Consider the following 25,805-nt stretch of genomic DNA (forward strand, 5'->3'; position numbering starts at 1 on the left):
CATTGTTGCTTCTGCTTTTTTCCTAGAAAAATCTTGCTTGAACAGTGTAACTTTTCACTGGAGTTTGCAATGCTTTTTATTATTCTATACAGTGCTTTAAAAGATAAGTACTTTCCATGCATGACAGCTGCATTTTCCCCTCTGGGAGTTCCATCAGCGAATACATTAATAATACGGAGATCAATTAATTATAAAACTTATGGATGTTGTTTCACTTATTTCTACAACAGATGTAGGAGAAACTGTAGCTCTGTGGACAAAGCACCAAGCTTCTTTTATTATATGGGCATTTAAAGAGATGAACTGTTACTTTTAGCATGCAGTCACCCTGCTAAAGATATTCTGCGGTTTCATGCCTTTAAGTCGAATCTGCTTACATGACAGAGGGACATCCCAGTAGCTGAAATATTTTTTGGTTTGCAAATACCTTATAAGGAAAGGTAAGGTGATATAAAACATTCTCTCACTTGTTCTGTTTGTTGTATGACGTGGCACAGGAACTTTGTTGATTTTACATTTGTGAGATAATTTCTGATGATTCTATGTGGAGTTAAGTTCTTGTAACAATGCTGTTGCTTAGTATGGCAATAGTATCAAAAACATGCTTCACTGGCTTAATTAGTTATGAACATTTAGGTGTGGTAGTTATATGTTCAGCAGTGAAAATGACAAGAGTGGTCATTCCTAAAACAGTTTTAAGACTCAAAAAAACATCGCAAGGAAGATTAAATTATTCTATTAGCTTTGACCTGCAGGAAACAATGTTATGAATAGAATAGTAAAAGGAGCAAATTCATTTCATTGACTTGACCTTAGGTTAAAATAGAATCAGAAGTCTGATTGGGGGAGGGGGGACTATCCAAATTATTAACCCTAAACTATGCATATGCAGTGAAGAGGTTGTAAAAGCATTATTCTCTGATTGGCTAGAAAAGAGAAGATCACAGGTGAGAAAGTTCTTAATAGACAATTCAGTGTTATAGAGAAAAGGTTGAATGGGTTTTGTTATACCATTAGAGGACATTTTTTATGGTCACTACTGCTGGGAACGGTTGCAGTTGCAGCTCCTCTTGATATCTACTGATAATTACTACTCTTGAGGTGTCTGTACTTTTCTTTCATTTGATGGTAATTGTGAAATGATGAGTTCAGTATAATGGACATCTTATTAGAATTTTGAGGGGATTCCTCATGATTCAGCATTTAGTAAATATCAACACCCACTCAACTCGTCATGGAACCAAAAACAAAGGAGAGTGAAGCACATGCCAAGTGATTGATTTTTTTTTTCTCCCCTAAAGAACAAATGGGACAAAAACATACCATTGGTTCCAGTTACAGATGACTGTTGAGCAAGTGTAATATTCACTGGCAGTAGTAGGCAAGCATTGGGCTTATTGTTAACAATATTTTTCTTATCTTTCGTGTGTGTGTGTGTGTGTGTGTGTGTGTGTGTGTGTGTGTGTGTGTGTGTGTGTGTTTAAACATTATGGCCCTGCAATGTGTTTTAAAAACATACTGTTTTTAAAAAAAAGTTCAATTAAAAAAGAAACTTGTATACATTTTGTTTTGACTTAGAAATACTTACCAACATATAACTTATTACAAGATACCTCTCCCCAAACAAAATAAAATGGTTTTAAAAAGAATTGATTTGCTGATTTATGCAAAGGGGGTTTGCATCCTTTAATTTTAACAGTATTGTTCTTATATTTTTAGTGTGAAGTTTCTGGAAAAACAAACTTTATGGATCTTGCACTGAGGTTATCTACCCCAAGCAGTAACATAGCAAAATTCTTAAATATTATTTTACGGGCTATAATGGTGGAGGAGAGAAAGAAAGGTGGTTATTTTTGCCTCGTAGACAGATAGCTATTTCTGCCTTTTATTCATCCATTGGTAACTTCTAAGTTAATTAGAGCCACTACCTTCTAAATTCTGTTGTGGGAAATTTTTTTCACTCTTAGAGGATGCAAACTTAAGAATGCAATCCTCTATTGAAAGAAACTTTCCACTGGGGATCAAGCTATAACCCTAACAGTACTTTGCATTTAGAGAGCATCCTTTTAATGAGAAGGTCAAAGCAGATCATGTCCATATAACATCCTGACTAAGCCCGAAGCACTGGGAACCTATTTCTGGGTACATGCTAGGAAAAAAAAAATAGTAGAGTTAGTCCTCCAAGAGTGTTAAAGGTTTCTTAGCAGTTCACATTCATTTAACTCTTTAGGGACCTTCTGACCCCTTTGTCCCCTTTGTCCAAATATAGTACAGGATCAGGATATTGTTGACAGTGACTAACGAATTTATTTTCTTGACTTAGAGACTACAGAGCTAAGCAAAAGTTTCTAGTCATCTAAAAATAAGTTACTGGTTCAGTGGCAGCCCTGGCCCTTATGATATTGATAGGAACAAGTTAAACAGTGTTTAACTTTTATTAAGTAGAAAGCATTCAAGCTTGGCATTACTCAAATTCTTTGCTTAAGTATAATTCACTCCCCCTCCTCCTTATTATCATTGTAGAACCAGAAAGGTAGCCTAGCTTCTTAACAGTCAGTCCTTTTTTCCCCTGTCCTTTAAAAAAGTGTTTCTCCCTTACTTCTGGAGCCTGTTGGTTTCATTGTTAGCACATTTAATATGATGTTTGCAGCCAGCCTAATCATAGACTCCATGGGACTATAATTGCCCTCTGGATCACCCCCACGTTATAGTAGGAGAGCTACTGGTTTCCAAGAAAAATATCCTGTCTTCTGTATAGTTTTCAATCCGCCTTGGTTTTTAGCCACTGAATGAAGCTTATAGCCCAAGTCTTACAGTGTTTGGGGAAGTAGAAGCCCAATCTACAAACTATTTTGAAAGCTGTTTTTTGTTTTTTTTTTTAAAGCTTTGGAATTTGGAAACAATGTAGTTTGCATGCATTCAAAGTAAATGAAATATCCTGCTAGGTAGAACAAATGCCTGAGGGCAAAGGACGAATTAGCCTGTTACTTGCTACATGAAATAAAAGGAGACATCTCGAAGTTTAGGTTCTAAACTTGCTTCCCCCCTCCCCCCAAGTTCACACACTAGTTACTGTACTAAAATCCAAGTGCCTAATCCTGCTCCAACAACTGGAAAGTCATGAACCTTGCATGTTTGGTGTGGTAACAGCAAAAAAATTTCAGGAAGTACATGCAAGACTGGTAAAGAAGGTAACAATGCCCGCTTCTCTGGACTGATTCATGTTTCTTGGTGAGAATGGAAAGCAGCTGAGTGACTGGCTGACAATACAATCAATTCGGTCATTGATTCTGAAAGGTTCTCCTGAAATGACTTTTACCCAGTCTTATGTTTATCCTCAGTACTGCTTCTCAGACTGACCCTTAAGTATTTCACAGAAAGCAATGTCTGAGTCAAAGGAAAGTATACGAGTCTATTTGTAGAGCTATATGCAATGATGCTTAGCTTATACCTAAACTTGATCAAATGGGAGATTTTCATCTCCACTTGTTTCTTTAGAGTCCCCAGTGATCTTCCTTTCTCAGCTTAGTTTTAATATGGTACTGGATTCTTCTGCTGTGAGCATTTCTCTTTCATAAAAAATAGTAACATGAACTACTTCCAGTGAGGTAATGCCTCTCCCTCTTCCCTCCCTTACCACAATGAGCTGTATGACTAGAAGACTGTGGATGGGATCACTTGGGAGAAAAATCAGATATATCTAATTTTAGTGGAAATTATTGTAGCTCATCATTATTCACACTCTTTACTTGAACAGACACATATTTCACCCTTTCATTGGTGTTTTGTAATATTGGTGGATATCACCTTGGAGGGTAGAACTGGCCTTCTGGTACTCAATCCTTTATGCTCTCATCTCCCAGAAGGATAGGACTGAGCTGAATCATTCCCAGGCCTTTTTTTTTGTCTCCTCCCCTGCAGGGTGGTTTAGGGTGTGATCTTTTCACCCTGGCCTCTCCTCTTTAACCCCTTTATCTATGGAGATTTAATCATCAATGCCCTTTTACTACAATTAGCTTCCTTTTAAAGACTGGAGCAATATATAGTGACCTATAGGTCCTTTTCTCTGTTTTATGGAGTTTACATCAGATAAAAAGTTATTACTAGAATGATACCAGTTTGGAACACGCTGGAGAATTCTTAGCATTTAGATTTTTGACTCTTACTCTTAATGAAATTTTTATGTATCTCTAACTCTTAGCCTTTTTATGTTTGAGGCAAAACTCAGGGTTTAGGAAATACTGAGGTAAAAGAAGCAGAAAAAGTGTATTAGAATGTTTGTTATGAGACAGGAATGAGGAGAGGTAGTTGCCACAGATCAGCTACAGCCCATTCTTTCCTTGTAATCTCTTTAGTTATCACCTTTAAGTTGTAGTTTTTTTTTCCCCCTACCAGTTCTACTTGGACCACCTATTATTTCTGGCTCAGCTTGTAAATTTGTAGGTGACCAGAGGACACTATCTCTCTTTTGTAGCTATTTCTGCTCAGCTCTTGTGGGTGCCTACTTTTTCTTGGGTGTCTGTCTGTCCTAGACTATATGTGACCCTTTTAATCTATTTTCTGGCCCAAAGATTGTGATAGTCCCAATTTACTCTATTGATGGAACAGGAATGCTTATCTCCTTGAACTACAGATCTCAGAATGTTAGAAACTTCAAACATCACATTCTTTCTCCCATGTTTTGGAACTTCATAGTGCCCTGCAAAATCATCTTCATTATATATGACATCTGGATATGTAGTATATCATTAAATTACATCAGCATTTAAATGAATAAGGATGGTTAGTTAACCCAGAATCTTGGGAAATCAGTATGCTCTTCAAAGCAAATGTACATGAATATATGCAGTAGACCTAGTACAGTATAGAGCGTCACTTGACATCCTACTTTGGTGATTTACAGGTCAAAATTCCATGCAAGGTATATTTAGTTAGGGATCACCTTTAAGAAGTATATAGCTAAAGAAAAGGTTAATCTGAAACTGTGGGAAAAAGAAAAAATGCTCTTAAGGCTTTGCCATCACATTTCATCTAATGTGCCAGGTTAAATTTAGCTAATAATCTTGGGTATGCTTTCAAATAAATATCGTTAAAATATATTGGAACTTGAAGGTTAGCATCAAGTATATCTTGGTAAAATGATATTTTCCATTTGTTTCCTCAGTGAAGCTTTGTCTTTTCAGTGAATAACACTGAAAGGAATTATCCTACTAGATTACAAGACTGGATCAACATGTTCTTATGAAAAGAACCTCCTTGTGTAAAAAAAAAAGAAGTTGATTATTCTAGAGCTTTTTGGTATTTGAGATCCTCTCATAGTAGTGGTAATGCCTGCTTGTCACTGTTGAGAAAGTTTTTAACCTTCGTTCTAATTTTGAAAGATTTCCTGTGAATTCTTTATAAGCTTTTCTTTAGCAAGCATGACTTCCTTTTAGAGATTTAAGTACTTGCTTGAAGAAAGCTACCATTACCTAAGAAAGTAAAATGGTGTGCTTATCTGAAGTATAGGTGGTTGTAGTCTTAGGAGGTGAAAACTATTAAGAATTTACTAAACTCTAACTGCTTCTTTACAATTTGCCTGAAAGGATAGTCCTAATAGAAGCAAGCTACTTATGCTAACATGTTCATTTATCACCACCCATAGTATGCTTTTCTTTATCAAGCAGTGCTCAAAATTTAAAGATTTTTCTTTTACTGTATATTTTGTCTTTCAGTATTACTCAATGATTCTCATGTTTTTTACAGAACAGTTTAACAATTGAGTAGATGGTAGACTAACATGTGTTCCCTCCCTTTTTGTGGTTTACAGCTTCACACAATAGTAAACCACTACTTGTATGTGACTTAGAAAAATTCATAGCTCCCAAATATGGAAAAAGGAGTGTATTTATTTTTGTATACTCATTAAATGACAAATGAGGGAAGGTGGAGAGCAGGCAGGAAGATTGCTGAAACAGTGGAACATCAGGCTATTGATGTGAGCATGTTTTGTGATCGGCTTTGAGTATTGCCTTTTGAATAGAGAAACCAACAGTATTTGTGTATTTAGGAGCAGAATCAGAAAACACCCCATGATGAATCAGTCATGCAATAATCCATGCTTATTTGTTGTATAACAGGTTTAAGGATTTAATGGTGTAGATCAAACCCAGCTCTTTAATTCTGAGTAGAAGTTAGAGTGTGGGTCTTCAATGGGAAATATGCTGATCAAGCACTGTTAGCATGACAAACATGGAACTATTTATACTAGCCTAAAATTATCATCCGTGCTGTGTTGTTATTTGGGCAGCTTTCGTTTGGATAGGTTTTAAGTAGAAGCTACAGTTGCTAGGAAGATTTGATGGTGGGCTAATCCCTGTAAAAAGAATACATTTGTTATGTGAGATTTAGTACCAGAAATCTTATACTTTGATTTTGAAGTTATGCATGACCACTGGTTCTTTCTTCATTTTTTTTTTTGAGGATTAAAGGGGAACAGATTCTGACATGTAGTTGTGCTAGATTCCAGACATGCTTCATTCTTCTTGTCTAGTATTCTTAATCAGAATTCCAGATTCTGCAGTCTAACAAGGTCAATGAATAGGTAAGACTGCCTGCAACCTCAGGGTTCAGAAAGGCAGGGGAAGGTTTTGCTTGAGCAGCTTAAGCCTCCAAAGAAATCTGGTTGGTAGTGGGGACTAAAGTGAACATCTATTGTTTCATTTAGCAAGGTTCCTCAGATGAATAAGAGGGCAGCAATGCTGTCTTTATCTGAAGTGACAAAGCTTACTTTCCAAGGAAATAGTGAGTTTAATGACATTTGACCATTGCTGCCTGGGCATCATGGTACCTGTCTGCCTTTTTGTTGTTGTTGTTGTTGAATAAGTAGTGGTAGTGGGAGGAAGTATACGTTTTAATTTAATTTAATCCTATTTTATGGAATAGAGATTTTTTTGGCCAGTGGACTTAACTTAAAGGATTGATTATTAATAGCGATTTGACAAAACACAATTATAACAGTTGTGCTTTCTTCAGTACCTGTTGGTTAATTCATTGAACAGAACAAGTTTTCTTTAATTTTGACTAGTTAGTATGAAAACTTTTAAATTACATATGTGATTATATATGTTTGGATATCTGTGACATGCTTTTGCTTGTGTGCCTGTCTCATTAAATAAATTTTATAGCCATGTATGCCTAGATAATTTGACCTTTTGACCTTTCATCAACTATGATTTTATATTGTTTACTTTGGTAAATGATAGCATTTAGACTGTTTTACTTAATTAAGGTGATATTGAAGTTTTGAGTTTTATAGTACTTAAAGTTCAAAATATGAATGGATCTGTTTCCTTTTTACTTTATGTGCAGCAGGGATGGCATGGAATTATCAGAAGTGTTCCAAGTAGATATTTAGATTTCATGGTCTTTATTGTAAACAGTCTTTTTCTACACCACCTGTGCTGGGTACAGTCTTTCAGGATCTTTATCTGTCTCCTAGCAATGCATTGCACATCTGGTCACAACATTTGCACTGAACAAATCAAAGAGGGGGAAAAAAAATCAAGGGATTTTGCCTGTGTGTCAGAGGTAGGGTAAAATAGAATTTATAAAAAAGGGAGAGAGAATGAATATTATGAGGGTTCAATGTCTACACTTTAAATATCTTGCTATATATAACATATACACCCAAATTGTTATTAGTTTAATTCCAGATATGTTCTAGCTGTAGCAAGAGAAGAATCCTTAAATATGGCTGCCAAATAAGTGTCAGAGTTATAAGGTTCTTGAAAACATTTGTAAACAACTGATTTGACTCCTGTTTGTCTCTCTCTTTGACATAGTACAGTGATGTTCTGCATTAATAGTGCAACACTTTATTCCCAAATAAGCCAGACTGGGATGACAGCTGAAAGGTTCGATTTCAAGTTCGATATCAACTCCCTAGGGATTACTGGGGCTAAGAGCTTTGAAATTCAAAATTTGCCTGTTTAAATTTCAGGTTTATTTTTACATGAACCACTTGCTTTATAAGATATCCTTTTCTATTCAGGAAAAATTTCCCTGTTCCCTGTATGAAAGATCATATGATAATGTAATATTTATGCTTTTATTAAGTGGATGGTAGTCAACCTATTTACAGATACAGTGGAATAATAAAATAATGACGTTGTAGGGAATTGGAATTTGTGTTGGTTGGGAAAGGGGTTCAATTTAGGAAAAAAGAAGATGATCCTCTGCCTTGAAAAGCTAGAACTTTCAATGATGTATCAGATCATAGTCATTAGGGTTCTTTCTCTGCCCACCCCTCTCCCAGTCAAACACAATGCAGGATAAAGCCCATGGAGATATTACATAATGTACTTGTCAAGAATTGTTCTTTGTAAACATTCACTGATATATCACTCTCCTTTAGCTGCTGAGGCATCTAGCCTCTTTTAGAGGTACTGTATATATATAATGTGTGTGTGTGTGTGTGTGTGTGTGTGTGTGTGTGTGTGTGTGTATGAGTGATAAACTAGGTCACGTTACAGTATTCATTGGCAGAAATGGACTTATACAAGCTCACAGGGAATATCCTGTATGCAGTATATACTGTGCAACAATTTTTAGAGGAGATATTCATTTAGAATTTTGGTCTTCATTAAATATTGATTAAAATTTTAGATATGGCAAGCAAAAAAATCTTAAATGACAGCTCACATGATATGCCTTAGAGCAACCCAGCAAAATACACTAAACCCCAGGATATTTTTACAGAATCATTGTGTGTGTGTTTTTAAATAGTATTCAAGAAAATTGATTATTGAGTTGCTTATATACTTTTTCTCTGTGTTCTTACTTAAATAAGGGTTTTTTGGTTGATTTTCTGTGCTAACCAGTATTACCTACGAAGGTAATGTTTAACAGAATGTTTTATGGCTTGCTGCACATAATTGTCTGTCTTTGTATTCTAGGGCACAGTTCTTTTATTTGAGGGTGGGAATTTTTAGGCTCTTTTACAAAATGGAACTTGGGAAAGAGATAATAATGTTAGGATGAGAATTAACTGCATCCATTTTTTTTATGGTGATAGGAGCAATTTTGATTTGGGGTAAAGGAATGGAGAAAAAGATGTGATTGACTCAAAGTCACTTTGACTTTGACTCTTTATTATTTTTTACATATAGGTGGAAAAAGAGTATATTGTTTTAAACAAGTTTAAAATAATAAGACCATGGGTTTTGAGCTGTAATAACCAACCAATCTTGCCTGCCAACACACTGAAATTTTAAAAATGATGAGTTCAGGAAAAGAGGATTACATAATAGGAAGATGTCATAAGTTTTTACTTTTTACCATTTGGGATATACTGATCCTTTTTTTTCCAGCTAACTGATCTTGGGAATAATAAGGAGAATGCATTTTGGGGTTTGTTTGATTTTTGTGAATGATTTCCTGAATTTCTCAATATTACAATTTCAGGAGGTTTTATAAAGCTTTTATTAAAGACTTAGAAGCACTTTCATGATAACATTTCTAAATTTCCCTTAAAATGGACACGAGTTGGTTTTTTTCTCTTTAAATTGAAGGTTATTTCATTTATCTTCCAGTTTTATTCACTACTTATGAAAAAGCTGCATGACTGTACTAATATTTTTGAACATGGTATAAAAATAACCAAGGTCAATTTTTCTAATTTTTTGATTGTTGAAATGCATATTAAGAGATGTGTAAAGTATCTTGGTAAAAAGTGAATTCACCCCTCAATGCCTGTATGACTTTATCTAAGCTGCCAAGTTTGGACCAGATGCAATTTAAAATGGCTAAGTTCTAAGCCTCTGGAAATGGGGTTCTTAATGGAAATAGTGACAAGATCATTAACTATAGTAGCCCTGCTGGGTGCTTGCTGCAGGAATACTAGACGTGTACATCCAAAAGTGTTATGTGAACTGCTTGTAGCAGTGAGGTTGATTTGAATAAGAAGTTGAGCTAGCGTAAAGTGCATGGAAGAACATCAGGTTCTGTTAATTTATCTTCTCTTAGATTCATGAAGGCTGATTATTTAGAGAAGAATGGTTTGGTGAAAGTATTGTTTGATCTGGATTTTAAGAAATGTAATAAATTGATGTGCTTGAGTTTGGGAAAGCAAAGGAGAATAAGTTTCTTCTGTTACCTTTTGATTTTAAAAGGATTTTTCCTTAATCTCAAATGGGAATCTCTTTGTTATGTTAGTGATTAAAATGAATAAACACAGATACAGACACACACACACACACACACACACACACACACACACAACTCTGGACTAGGTTAACAAATTTTGGCTTCCTAAGACATATTATTAAAGATCAGAGGAAAAAAAAAAACAAAGCACATCTTTATATTTGCATAAGTTGATTTCTTGGCCTTTCTAGGTCTAATTAATAATCACATTGTGTATTCATCAGAGTTGGTTTTTTTCCCCATTCTCCTTTGAGTTCAGATTTTACTGGTGGTTTTTATATATGAGAAAAAAAGGACATAGCCCTTTGCACTAATCATTTTGGCTTTGGGGTTTCCTTTTAGTAATAAACTGTTTACTATCCATTCCAGTAACTTAATGAGCTCTATTCTACTTGTTTATTTTGTCAGCCTCTGATCATATATAGTCTATCCTCACCAATTCTTCACCATTCACATAATAACATTTTGGATAATTCTTGATAAATTTTGTTAATGATAAATAATTTTTATTCGATAAAATAACAGATCTTAGGTGTGTGATTGTTGAAATATATTTAAATCAACCATTGCTATATAGATTTTTAAAATGACAGGAGATGAATAACTTGGATGATTTTTGCCTAGATGACCATTATTTGCAATACTCTAGCCTTTTCAACCAGCCAGTCACATTTGGCCAGAGTCATCTTACTTAAGTAAAAGCTTTTGTTTATTTTGTGTGGCTAAGTAACTTAAAAGGAGCACTTAAAAAAAAAAAAGAATGTGATAATGGTCATGGTTTATCCTGATACATAGCATTTTATTTTCTGAACGAGGCTAGGCTCACTTTTAAAAACAACAATTTTGGTTTAATAGTGTAACAATTATGTTTTGGAACTGCTTTCAAATAGAGATTATTGGCAATTCTGTAAGCTTAATATATTTGTTACTAATCAAATCATGGGATGACAGTATTTGTTAACTTTTTTGATGGTAGTGGTATGCGGTGAAGCTTTTTGTGAGTGCTGCTGACTGGTTGCCTTTTTTTTTCTCATTTCTTCATATTAGAGTGGAAATTTAGTTTGTTCATAATGTATTATTGATTGGTCTGAGAACAGCAGCAGCCTCAAGGCCTTGCCATCAATGGTACTTACTCTTCCAATAGTGAATGCATCACTTCATGTAGCTCTTTGGGATCCAAGTCTGTGGGATATAAGCCTGCAATTGTTAATGTTGTACAGAACAGTTTTTAGGGAGAGGAACTCTTCATTGTTGTTATGGAATTTTTTCCCATTTGTTGAAGAATAGTCCCTTTGTCATAGCAGTAAGATAAGCTTGTCCAGGATGTTAATGATGTATTTTCATTCATTGCTCATAATACTACAGTGTAACTACTAAAGTACATTTCATTGTCTCCAAGAGGACAGACATGCACAGTAGACTGAAACACAAAATAGGGCTCTCACCCACTCAGTACATGTGTTTCTCAACATACCCTAAAGCAGCAGGACACAAGAATAACCTTTTCATAGAACTGTCTCTTTAGAAAGCCCTAAGAAACAGTGGGAGGGACACTGGCATTGTTGACTGCTTTTGAAGCATGTTACCTCTTTGTAACATGTCCCTGTCAAACATTTAGAGTATATTGTTTTTATTTTGAGACTTTTTAAAGGGTGCATTTTCCTTTCCTCACTGTATTCCTACCAAATTCTCTGTGACTTACCATATACTCAATCAATCAATCAACCCATCACCCAATCAGCCCAGGATTTGAGGCACAGCTTATCTTTGCTTTCTAAACTCTTGCGTGTATAATGTTTTTCTGACTGTCTGCTATAGAATTCTAGTAGGTAAGCCAGGGGAAGGATAGAGAAGGGGAAAGACTTTTTGACATGCCAGTAATCTAGAAGAATCCTATTTATATCATTAATAAAAATAAAGAGTTGAAAGAGAACAGCTATTATAATAGAACAAAAACACAAATTGAAAACTTCCATGGAAGAAGATTTTTTACATACCGTCAAACTTTGAGAGGCCCAAGAACACTGAAGTAATTAAATCTAGGGTTAGAAATGCTCTGTTTATTTTTCTAGTAGCCCCCTTTGGTTCCTCTGTCCAGCTCGCTATCCCAATTTGAACCGTTTTAAACAAACCCTAAGTTTTATAGTATTGCATATATGATGATGACTAAAAAATTGAGCATGTTTGAAAGTTAGCTTTCCATGAAAACTGGTTCAGTATCTGAATGGAGTTTTGATTACATTAATAACTTAGCTAGTTCTGTGAATATGAATAAAAATCATTTTGTTTTTATATGATTCTAATTTACTCTGCCATGTTGAAATTTGCTACAGATTTGGGAATATCCTTTCTTTTAAAAGATCATCCCTCACTTTCTCCATATGAAAGTACAAGATATTTTGCTTATTAACAAGCTGTTATCTACTGAAAACAGAAAATAAAAAAAATAAAACTAGTTTGGATGAATAAAACAGTGATACTTAAAAAAAAAGAATGTTGTTGGAGACAAATTAAATTCAACTACGATTATGTTTGGCTAATAATAGTTCACATATTAATAAAAGGATAATTATTTCATTGGAACAGGGAAGTCCTAGATGAGGAAACAAGTTGTCTTGTCAGCTCCATCTCTTCATTTCTCTTCATATTCCTTCCTCTCTTCTCTCATAAAGAACATCCTAGTTCAAGCCTTGATTGCGTCTTCCCTGCTATGTTATAATATCTTTTATCAGTGGTCTCCCTGTTTTCAATCTTTTCCCTTGGAAATCCATGCCAAACAATAATCCTAATACATAATTTTGAAAATGTTACTCCCTTGCTTCAAGAAGCTTCTGCTGCTCCTTGTTGTCTCTGGGATAAATACAGATTCCACTGTTTGGTATTTAAAGCCCTTCACAATCTGGCTCTCTTATTATTTTAAACTAATTTCATATTGTTGATACTGTGCATGAGGTCATGCACTCTAAATTCCAAACAAATTGGCTCAGTATTCAATATTTTACAAACCAGGCTGTCTTTGGTGCCTTGAATTCTCATACCTCCTCATTTCCACTTTTTGGGATCCCTAGATTTCTTCAAGACTCAACTCAAGTACAACTTCCTCCATGAGGTTTTTGCTGATTCCTCCTGCTGTTGCTGTCTCTCCTTCCTCTCCCATACCCCCTTCAGAATTTCTTTCTTGGTCACTTGTATTTATGTAACTGTGTTCATGTCTCCTACTCCCTTGGTTATCCCCTGGAGGAATGTAATCTTGCTGAAGGGAGGGACAGACTTGATTTTGTCTTTGTATCCCCAGTGCCAAACCCAGTACTAATTCTTTTAAAAATTTTATTACATTAAAATAACCAGGTTATTCTTCTCCCCATTAGAGAAAATCTCATTTGACAAAAAGATATATGTTTTTATAAAGCCATGTCTTGCTTATTTCTGTTTATCAGTTCTTTCTCTGGTGGTGGACCTGCATGAGTCATTCTTCAAACACTATTTCTGTTGCTTATATATAATGTTAATGTTCTCTTGTTTCTGCTTGTTTCGTTCTTCATAACTTCATGTAGATCTCTCCATGTTTTAAAAAAGTTAAAGTACTCATCATTTCTTATGGCTCAGTAGTATTCCATCATAGTCATATGCCACTATAAAAAACACTCATTAAAGTGAATTGACTTTAACCATTCACTAGAAAGAACAAAGTGGGTAGTCCTCACTATTCAGTCTCTCTAGGTTTCTCTTGTGTGATTTTCATTTAAGTTTTCCCTTAACTACTAATAAATTTCTTTCCTTATACAGATAAAAGAGATTTTCTTCAGGTTCTTCTAACATTAGGGTGCCTAACAATGTGCTGAAACCAGGCTGTTTACATATATATCTCCATATAGATCCATAGATACATTTACATATATATGCACGTATACACATGTATATTTTTTATGTTATTCTGTTTACAAGACTGAACTTCCTAATTATCCCATTGTAAGTGATGCTGAGAATATCACCTGTTCCTTATCAACTACCAAACATTTATGGAACACTTAAAAAAAAATGAACTAGAGAAGACCATACTGAGCTATACATTAACTTCCTTTAACTTACATCTCCATGGTACCTGAAATATGCTACACATTCCCCATCTCTTGCAGCTAGTTCCCATTCCTGTTTTGAATAGTAAACGTTCCTTTGGCCACGCATTAGATTTTCCTTCTTGTCATGAAATATTTTGAGTCTGACATAACTTAATATTTCTTCTCTCTTCTAGTAAGAGGGAATACAGTTATTCTTAAGTTGGGTACTTGTATTTTTTAGTCATTTCAATTGTTCCCCTCTCTTTGTGACCCTATTTGAGATTGTCTCGGCAAAGATATTGGAGTCGTTTGTCAAATCCTTTTCCACCTCATCTTAAGGATGAGGAAATGAAGGAACACAGGGTGAAAAAGTTACTTGTCCAGGGTCACATAGCTGGAATGTGTCTGGGGCCATTTCTGAACTAGGGTCTTCCAGATTCCAGGCACAGAAACTCTTTAACTATCCATTGGACCACTTAGTTGCCCTGGGTACTTTAAGAAACTGTATTAACTCCTTAGACACTAGAGAACTGTTTAGTATATGTCTTAAAGATTGTAACTAAGTTCTGAAGTTAATGTGTGTCCCAAGGTTCTTAACTGATATCCAGGCAGTTATATATTAGCTAGGTGTTTCTGACCATGAATTATGTCTATCCCAAATAAAATTAAGTAGAAGATCTTTAAAAATTCACTTAAATCCTTTTGGAGCTGAATATTGGCAAATAAGGGGGGGGGAATCCCCAAATCTGCTAAAACCTTATATACTCATATATCTCCAAAACTTGGAATTTATTGTACTCCATTTTTCATTTCAAGTTAATGTTTCATTTTCAGTTTGCTGAATGTAGCCTTTCTTTTTCTTTTCCCACAATTAAAAAAAATGTTTTCCAAAAATAGCTCTGAATTGTTCATTTCTCAAGGGAAATAAAAAAATAAAAATGTATTTGAAATCTATTTTCATACAGTAATCAGCAAGCCATTTTCATGTCTAAACAATTAAACTACAGTTTAGTCTGGCAAGTTCTCAATTTCAGCTTTGGAAAAAGTTATAATAATAACATAACTGTGATTTATTATGACAGAATGTGTTCTAATTGGTTTATGCTTTGTTTTTGTGTATAGGTTGACATATTGTCATTGTGTATTCTAAAATATATAAATACACACCTTTTTACCTCTCATTCCCCTTGAGTTGTTGTAACTATTTTCTTTAACTCTGGTTTGTATAGAAAACTTGTGTTTATGAGTTTTATAAGATTAATGGACCTGTAAGTTCACTACCTTAAAGGAAAGTTATAGCTACAGTTGAATTCCTTGTGCCTCTTTCAGTCTGATAAGTTAAAGTTGGAATTTTTCTGGAATCTTGGAGTTCCTTTAAATAGAAGAGGTTTTTTGTTTATTTGTTTGTTTTTGAGATGCAAACCATTGCCCCCAAGTGTGAAGCCAAATTCTGCCCAAATTTCTCCCTCCTCCCATTTTGGATTAAGGCTGTCAATTTAAAAACATTCTGAAATTTGAAGTTTTGATAACAGCCCACTTCTTTTTACCTTAATGGTGGAAAAAGCTTTAGGCCTGCCTTAAATACTGCTTCTCATTCAACAAGAATGATTGCAAAAATATGATGATCCATCCACTCAGATCAGCTAGAGGAGATTAATTTTTGAATATATTTTTGAAAGGCCTGTTAGAAACTTTTGGCCATTTTAATGATAGCGTTTGGGAAGTTAACTCTTTGCCTTTTTTTTTTTAAAAATAAGTTTCTTTTATGCTAGAACAGTCTTCTCAGATTACACTCATTTTCTTTGTCTATCACTGTTGTGGCTTCCTCCCATTTTTATAATTGTGTATTTTTTCTATACTAAATATTAGTCTTCAAAAAATTTTCCTAAATGTGTATTCTATTAATGTAGTCTAAATATTAAAGATATTTTGGGGCCATCATTGAGCTCTGTCAGAGAGGTGAGAGTGGGCAATAATCTAAGAGGAAAATAAATAGTATATTATGTTATAAAAATATTAAAAATATGAAAATGATCATTTTTACCCTTCCCCATAGGGAACTGGATTTTAATCTGAAATGTAATCAGACTAGTTTGGGGGTTTCATTTTTAAACTGGGAGAGTATAGTATAAAATGAAAATCTCATTTACTAATTTGGAGGCTTTTTCTAAAAGGAAAACTGTATAATTACTTTTTAGGAGTTTTGGAGGGTGGAACTCAGACCTCATGGAGGGAAAAGAGGCCCCCTTAAGAGCTGTGTGTCAAAAAGGTTGATTCTTTTCAATGTTGGTAAAGAATCTAAATGGCTTTGTAAATTCCAATAGCAGATAGAAATGTTTTATAATGTATTTGACAGAGAAAGGAATGCTAGCATTATTATAGATTTTTACTTTGTAGTTATGCTTTAGATAATTTTGATCTGGGTCCAATCAATATTAACTTATATGGGCTTCAGTTTATTTATGTTAAATGAGGGGATTGAACTAGGTGATCTCTAAGATTATTTCCTAACACTGGAATCAATGATTCTCTAAAATCTATGTAATAACAAAAAGTATTTTAATGTAATTCTGTTTTATTATAATTAATGACTACTCCATAGATTGTGCTTTAAAGCTTTCAAAGTGTTTTCATATCCATTATATCATATTTATATAACTTCATAATTTAAAAAAATGACCTTTCTCTTCATTAGCTCACGAGCATCAGGACATCAATGTGATGTATGTTGTACAAGTTGTATATTACCCTAGCATCACAGATTTAGATCTGGAAGGAAATCTACTACCTTAGATCTTGTATAATTCATATTCATCATTTTACAGATGAGAACCTTGAAACCCACTGAAGTTTGTGTCTTGTCCAAAAAGCTTAGAGTGACCTGATGACTTTCCCAGGGTTTTACAGTTAGTTGTAGGTAGAGCTGGGGTTTGAACTAATATCCTTTGACTCAAAGCCCAGCTTTTCCTATGATTCATTTTGACAGATGAGGAAAATGTGGTACATGAAACAGCTAAAAAAAAAAGGCAAAAAAGCCTTGATATTTTTCCTCTTTTATGAATTACTTAATTTTGAGTGATTTTCATGATAGAGTATTGTACTTGAAATCCTAAGTTAAAAACTGGTCTTAGATATTATATTAGCTTGTGTGACCCTGCATAAGAAACTTCACATTTTTGGGTGCCTCAGTTTCCCCATCTGTTAAATGTGGATAATGACATCACCTATCTCCCAGGGTTGTTTTGAGGATCAAATTAGATAAAATGCCTTTCAGACCTTCAAGCTCTATATACATGCTAGCTATTATTAATGATTACCATGATATAGGGGAGAAACTTCTTTGGCTCTAATGAGTATGGAGGAATAAGAAAAGGGATTAGGAAAAATTAGTTGTTCTACAGTTTTAAAAGTTGAGTCACAGGCCTTCACATGGCTAAAATCGACTGGGTCAAGTTTTTAATGAATATATTTTTTGAAGTCGTCTCCTTATTCTTGAATTGCCTTTATTTTTTCTTTTCTTTTCTTTTCTTTTCTTTTTCTTTTCCTTTTTCTTTTTTTTTAGCTCTGAGGTTAAGAAAAGAAAAGAATAGCCAGAGGATCCCTATTTCAGATAATTTGTTTTCAACCTCTTCACCTGAAAAATCCATTTTAAGTTTAAGGTGCAGATTTGGATTGGTTCTTATTTATCACCAACTGGTTCAGTGAATTTTCTCCCTTGGCCTTGCCGTCTTATCTTATTAATAGGATAATTTATTGTCTTGGTTACATGGACTAAAACTACATGCTGAATGGAATAAGGCCATGTGTCCAGTAGTTCTGTCCTTTCAAATTAGTTCTGAGACACTAATTTTGGGGGTCAGGGAGCTGGTTGCTTTTTCCCTTTGTATACTTGATGCACATGTGGTTCCTCAACCACTTGAGATTATATCATTCTTTAATAATGTGAGATGATCAGTTTGGGTACCTAATTTAGTTATAAAAAATGTTTCCTTAAAAAGTTGTATATTTAATTCAAGATATATCTCATGGTTGAAAAAAACAAACTTTTTTTGATTGATCATTTAGTCTCAGAGTCAAAATTAGAGCTAAAAATAATGTTTTCATGGGTAAAGCTATTGTAAAATTACAAATTGTAATCAAAAACAAATTATTAGGAAAAACCTTGTAATAATTTGGTTTTTGTTTATGCTTTATTTATACTGATAATAGTAGTCATATACAATATTTAACAAATATTAGGTGATGGAATAAATAATTTTCTTTTATAATTTCCTTGATTTTTATATCTGAAGCTTCTGTTGACCATGTGTAATTTCTTTTTTAGTTTTGCATTTAGAAGTGGACTTAATTTTACATTATATCCTAAAATAAACAATATCCTGAATGAAGCTACTTTGCCTTTCCTGGGATTTGAGTTTGCTGACTATCCTGAATGATGTTTCTCTAATGGAAACACAGGGAATATTATCTTGGGACTTGGAGAAATTGAAAGATAGAATTCTAAACAAGAGCATTTCCCCTTTATGTAGAGGGAAAGCTTTAGAAGAATTGCATTGTATCCCCTTTATGTTGAGGCTATACAGCACATCCAGATTACATCTTTTGTTACAGGAGAGAGTTGACTAATCAGTAAAAGTAGTAACTGTCTTTTTGTCATCTTAGACATTGACTAAAAATATTGTGAAGAAGGAGCAGTCTACAAAGGTATCCGTTTCTAGAAAAATTTTTAATCCTGAGTAGATTCTTCTGGGAAACTTCTTCCTTACTCTCTGGAAGACCCTGTAGATTACAGTTTGCCTCCCTTGCTATCAACTGATATTCTTTCTCTTATCTCATTAGTTACAGGGGTGACATATGGTCTCCCCTTCTGATTTTGGTGGCTAAAGAGTGGTGGCAGAGGGGGAAGGGGAGGCAGATGGTAAAAACTAGTGAATGGCACAAATGACAGATCTTGTCACTATAAGTATTGGGTACATATGGGTATATATATGTATGTATATCATAGATAACATTTCTAATGTTTGAAAAATGTAGTATGTTACAGTGTTTTTAATAGCTGAATTTATTATAATAGTTTAAAACTCATTTGCATCTGCATTTCAGAATTGCTTAATAGCTGACCAATTAGGACATCTTATTAAGACATGTTGTACATTTTCTCAGACTGTTTTTGTTTAATCAGAGTATTAAACTTACTACAGGTTGTTCTCATGTTCTGAACAGGAAGTGCTCAATCAAGTAAAATAGTAATGTTGAGTGCTCAAAGTGAGTTTTAGGTCATTTTCTCTCTGGAAAACTTTCCCTCTTAAATAGAATCAACACTGCAGGTAATAGTAATGAGAGCTGACATTTATATATAGTACTTTAAGGTTTTCAAAGCACTTTCAATATATTATGTCATTTGATTTACTTAAGTATAACATATATGACTACAAAGATATCTCTGTTCATTATTTTCTTGTTGTCAACTTACTTCCATGAAATAAACATTTTTAATTTTATCTTAGTAAATAAAATAATTTAACAATGTTAACAAGGTGGGCCTTATATGTGCATCTTTAGAAGTTTTGTCCAAATATGGAGAACCATTAGGGGGTAACTCATAACTATTTAGACTTTTAGTTCTGACTTCAGAAATGTTGAACAAACACTGCCCACGTAGGAAAATTTTTACTGCTTGTTTTTTTTTAACTCCTCTAAATATGGTTATTGAAGTTTGAATATTTTACAAATACATTCTTTTATTCATTCCTTTGTTTATTTTGCTTTTCACCTATTGGATTGTAAATTGATAAACCCCTTGTTTCTACTCATCTTTCAAATGTTTTAATAGTGGGTTTTGAATGAAATACAATTTTCCTGAACATTTACAGAGGTGATCTGGTTATTTAGAGAAAAAAAATTACTCTGTTTAAATGACCATCATGTATATATGATCCATAATATCTATACTTAAGGTTGGAAGGGACCTAGCTAGCTTTGTTTATAGGTAAGAATTCCGAGGCCAGGAGGGATGAAATAATTTAGTATGTGATAGTTGGGGTTTAATCTAGATCTTCTGACTCCCCCCCTTTTTTTTTTCTTCACATTAAACCATTTTGCCTCCCAAGGTTGTATGTCTAGTTAGTCATAGAAGCAGGACCAGAGTAAAGACTTGGTCTCATTCACTTTTTACTGGAAGCCTTCTCCAACCCCTTTTAATTTCAGAGTCTTTTCTCTGTTAATTTATTTCCCTATTTATGCTGAATATAGTTTGAATTGTATATATTTGTTTGCATTTATTAGATTGTAGGCTGCTTTATGCAGATAGGTAGTGTAAATGGAAAGAGTAGTCAGGAAGACTCATCTTCCTGAGTTCATATCTGGCTTCAGACACTTACTAGCTGTGTGACTCCGGGCAAGTCATTTAACCTTTCTTACTTCAGTTTTCTCATCTGTAAAATGAGCTGGAGAAGGAAAAGGGCAAACTACTCTAGTATCTTTGCCAAGAAAACCCCAAATGGGTCAGGAAGACAGACATGATTGAAAAATATCTGAGTAACAACAGAGTTCCTTGAGGTCAGGGACTGTCTTTTGCCTTTTTAAAAAGAATCCCCAGTGCTTAATAATACTAGCATAGAGTATATACTTAATATGTGTTTATTGATGCCTTAATTGATACCATGATGACACTACTTAATTAAATCATCTCATTTAAATAGTAGTTGATATCTATATATCGTGCAAAAGTCTGCTGAATGCTTTTATATACATTATCTCTTTTGATTTTCATAACAACCTTGAGATGTCATTGTTACAAATATTTCTGTTCCATGAGTCAGAAATCTGAGGCTTAATGTCATTAACAAATGCTAGCATTTGTACTTCTGGTAAAGGCCAGAATCTGGACTTGAACTCAGGTCTCTTGATTTGTTCTGCTTCACTCATTACCTTAATCTATAGAATAATTATACCTTATATTTGTAATGCATTTGCAAATTTATTATGTAATTCTTTCATATAGGTTGTTCCTTTTCTCCTTTCTTTTAATAATAGTGATTATAGATGATATAATACTCTGAAGTTTATATGCATGATCTCACTTAAGTCTCAGAAACCTGTGAGGTAGGCAGTACAAGTATTGTATCCATTTTATACATGAGGACTTTGAGGCACATAAGAAAGGTTGTATAACTTGCCCAAAATTACAGAGCTAGTAAATGATATTTGTTGTTATTATTAGTCATTTCAATCCTGTCCAATTGGGACTCCATTTAGGGTTTTCTTGGCAAAGATACTGGAGTGGTTCACCATTTATGTCTCCAGTTCACTTTACAAATGAGGAAGTTGAGGCAAACAGGATGAAATTACTTGCCCAAGGTCACACAGTAAGTGTTTGAGGCTGCATTTGAACTCAGGCTCAGCATTCTATCCACTGGTGCCACCTAGTACAGGGTCTCAAAATACAGTCATCATACTCTTTAGGTTCAGTGTCTGTCAGGTTTTTTCAGGCCCCCCCCCCCTTTCCTTTTCTATATTCCTTTCTTCCAGTTTTTTTTTACCTATCAGTTTTTTTCTTTGCTTATCATTATTATATACATATTCTGACTGGTAGAGTAGATTTTTCTCACATAGGCAGTTTTCCTTATTGTCTTAACAACTTGTTTAGATTGTGATACATTTTTTAAAAATTGTTTATTTTATTAATGATTGAAAAATTTATTTAATTAATTTAGGATATTTTTCCGTGGTTACATGATTCATGTTCTATTACCCCCTCCCCCCATAGCCGACACGCAATTCCACTGGGTTTTACATGAATGTGATACATTTTTAATGATGATTATTGTGTGTGAAAATGAATATTTGAATGGATATTTACTTGATTTTGTATGCATGCATTTGCTTTTTTTTCTTTTAAAGAGGTAGAATAATACTTTTGAATTAAGGGAGATTAGAAGGCTTGTCCATTGAATATGAAGCATACTTATTTATATTTGGAAATTGATTTACATTAGTTTTCATATGCTTTTTTATTTCAGGTGCTTACTGCCATCTTCTATATGATTCGTTTAGAACATGCATGAAGATCATTACACTGGGAACATCTTTTGCCTTTGGAAAAGGAAAATATCACTTAAAAAAGAAGAGATAAAACAATTGCTCTTCAAGACTGCATGATCCAAAGCACAACTCTACCGGCCACCGTTGGACAAAAGCTTTCTCTTTTCTCCCTCACAGCTAATGGTGCAGTAGTACAGATGGATCGCAACAGAGAGGCAGAAATGGAATTGAGAAGAGCTTCTAGTCCCAGCAAAGCCAATAAGAGCAATGAGGTGGATGGAGACAGGTCTCTATGCCACAGCTGCTGCATCTGTGGCAAAAGCTTTCCCTTTCAGAGCTCCCTTTCCCAACACATGAGAAAACACACTGGGGAAAAGCCATACAAATGTCCTTACTGTGACCACAGAGCTTCCCAAAAAGGCAACTTGAAGATTCACATTCGGAGCCATCGTACGGGAACTCTGAGTCAAGGACATGACTCGGAGATGGGAGAGGCTCAGCTCGGAGAGATGGGAGTGTCTGAGGGCCTCGATGGGTGCACTAGTCCCACCAAGAGCACCTCCGCCTGCAACAAGATACTCAACGGGGCTACCCAGATAGAAAACAGCAAAATCCTGCTGAGGAGCAGCAAGAAAGAGGCAGGGCCTGACGCCCCTGCTGCCGAAGAGGACAAGGTCTCCACGTTCCAGTGCACCTTCTGCAAAACCAAGTTTGAGAGGAAGAAAGAGCTTGAACAGCACATACATCAGGTCCACAAGCCATACAAATGCAGGCTGTGCAACTACATGACCTTGAGAGAGGAGACTCTGCTGAACCACATCGAGAAGGACCATATCACGGCTCAGATTCCCAATGGGGAAGCCTTTGTGGAGAATGGCAAGAGTGAGCTCAGCCCTGGGGAATTTCCTTGTGAAGTCTGTGGTCAGGCATTCAGTCAAACTTGGTTCCTTAAAGCTCACATGAAGAAGCACAGGGGCTCCTTTGACCACGGATGCCACATTTGTGGCAGGAGATTTAAAGAGCCTTGGTTTCTCAAAAATCACATGAAATCTCATGGCCCCAAAACCGGGAACAAAAACAAACCAAAAAGTGATCTGGATCCCATCGCGACTATCAATAACGTGATTCAGGAGGAAACCATTGTGACGGGCTTGTCCCTCTATGAAGTTTGCGTCAAGTGTGGGAACTTGTTTACAAACCTGGAGAGCTTAAAGGTCCACAATGCTGTACACCGCAAGGTGGAAGGGAGCCGGACCCTAGAGAAAACCCAAGGCTTACTGACTGGAAGCCTAGACCCATCGGAAACCCAGCAGTTTTTCTTACAGTGCCTGAATTTGAGACCATCTGGAGGAGGAGGAGGAGGAGGAGATAAAGTTACAAGTGGGCAGTCTGGAAAAAGAGTCGCAGAACTGGATCCTGTCAACAGTTACCAGGCTTGGCAGTTGGCCACCAAAGGGAAAGTAGCAGAACCCTCAGAATACCTGAAGTATGGAGGGTGGGATGAAGCCTTGGCAGATGCAGATGTCACCTATGACAAGGACAAGAGGGAGTACATCCTTGTGAGCCAGGAGAAGCGCAAGCGGGACCAAGATTCCCAGACTTCTGGCAATCCCAAGAGGAAGACTTTTTCAGGAGGACGCTCAGATAAGACCGGAGGCATACAGCCAGGAGACAACTGCTTTGTCGTTCAGGGTGACACCGATTATAGACCATCTTCCCGCCAGAGCCGCAGGGCAACCCAGACTAATAAGTCAACAGAATGCTTTGAATGTGGGAAGATTTTCCGCACGTACCACCAAATGGTGCTCCATTCCAGGGTACATCGGAAAGATCGCCGGACCTGCAGCGAGAGTGGGGCCACAGCACAGAGAGAGCGATACGGCTCCACCAGTGAAGGGGACTCGGGTTCTACTAGCCAGCCCAGCAGTCCTGGGTCTGCTTCAGCTCCTGAGGATTCTTTGACATCTGGGATGGGAGAGGAGGGTGCCGATGACAGCTTTGAGGAAGGAGCCCCAGAATCATTAGCAGGTAAGTCCCTAGGTTTATTGAATTTTCCTTAACTCCACTCAGTATATGCATGCCCTCACAAATGTATTTTGTTCTTGTTGTTGCTCATTTCTCTGTTCCTTTTGATTAATTAGCTCTTGCATTTTTGCATAAATTGCCCTTAGTGACATTTTTCTGCTGGTATTCTATTCTCTCCTGGGCAACTGTAACTCATAAGCTCAGGAAGCAGCTTCTTTCACACTTGAAAGATTCATTCCTTTCTTCTTGGTATTCTACCCCTCCTCACTACTTCCCTTCCCCAACTCCTCAACACATAATCACTATCTCCCTCTGTCCTTTCAAACTTCTACAGATGCATTAAATAAAAACTCTAAACTCTTATGCAGCTATAATTAATCTCCTTGGATTAAACTAGTCCTCTGGGTCCAATGCTTGTTAACTGGAACAGATTACTTTCCAAGTAGGAGCTAAATATTTAAAGAAGCATTGTAAACTTCTTTGGTTTAATTTGTCTACTTTCTTCTCTCTCATTTCCTACTTTTAGTCAATTCTTCAAAAGTGGAAAGTAGCATGTTGGTTATTGAACTAGACTTACTTTTGTCAGCTGCATAGTGTTTTCAACCAACAAAACAAGCAATGAGTTTTGCTATTAAAAAATATCAGTCAATATAACAGTTATATAGTCTGAAGTACATTCGTGTGACAATGAATATGACCTATGTTATTAATCCCATGTTATATTGGCTATCTGTGCAAAGTACAGTTTTTTAAAAGAATAAGACTTTGTACTAGATCTTATTCACATGTCTTTTATTCTGAAGGCATGAATTATTTGGGAATATTATTTCAATTATATAGGTACCTATTTCCCCATCAATAACAAGAGATAATAGTTTCTCACAACTTAAAAAAATGGAGCATTTTATAGCATTTATAGTTTATAAAATGTATTTACTCACACAATCCTATTTGATAATTAATATGCATGTATATATTTGTGTATATAGTTGTATGCACATCTAAAATCAGGTTCTGCATTATGTTGATCTTACATCAGTTTAATGTGAATATAATACATGATAGCATATATGATATGTAGTCTCCATATTTTCTATGCCCATACTTTACTCATGAATTCTGTGGCAAAACATAGTAAGCATAATGCTTTTTGACATTACAATGTTCATTCAAGGAGGTAAATCATGGCTTCTCACCCAGTTAATTGGCACTTTGAAGCTTGACCTGTTTAATCAAGGAGCTGTCAGCTGCCACTGTGTTCCCCTTCCCATGGTTTTTGTTCAGCTTCCCCCAGTATCCCACACTTATTGACTCCTTTAAAATTTTTTTAATTTAAAAAATAATTTAAAATTAAAAAATAGTTATTTTCTTGCTGGATTTCAATGAAAATACCTTCCCAACCACTCTCTCTTTTCTCCTTTCACTCAACCAACCAATCTGATTTTAAAACTTTATCTTAAGCACATGAGCTTTCCTTTAAAAAAGATTAGGACA

General features: G+C 35.2%; 1 protein-coding gene across 10 annotated transcripts in view; it reads left to right on the forward strand.

Annotated features, from left to right (window-relative positions):
- ZNF516 (zinc finger protein 516) overlaps positions 1 to 25,805 on the forward strand; it is a 145,920-nt gene that overhangs the window by 34,031 nt on the left and 86,084 nt on the right. For all 10 annotated transcript variants that reach the window (XM_056823563.1, XM_056823569.1, XM_003340652.4 and 7 more), the window contains one exon: positions 22,265 to 24,314. In XM_056823563.1, the coding sequence (XP_056679541.1) occupies positions 22,400 to 24,314 (1,915 nt within the window). In that variant the 5' untranslated portion in view covers positions 22,265 to 22,399. The remainder of the gene's footprint in view (positions 1 to 22,264; positions 24,315 to 25,805) is intronic.

This window comes from Monodelphis domestica, chromosome 3, assembly GCF_027887165.1.
Source record: "Monodelphis domestica isolate mMonDom1 chromosome 3, mMonDom1.pri, whole genome shotgun sequence".
Taxonomy (NCBI): Eukaryota; Metazoa; Chordata; class Mammalia; order Didelphimorphia; family Didelphidae; genus Monodelphis; species Monodelphis domestica.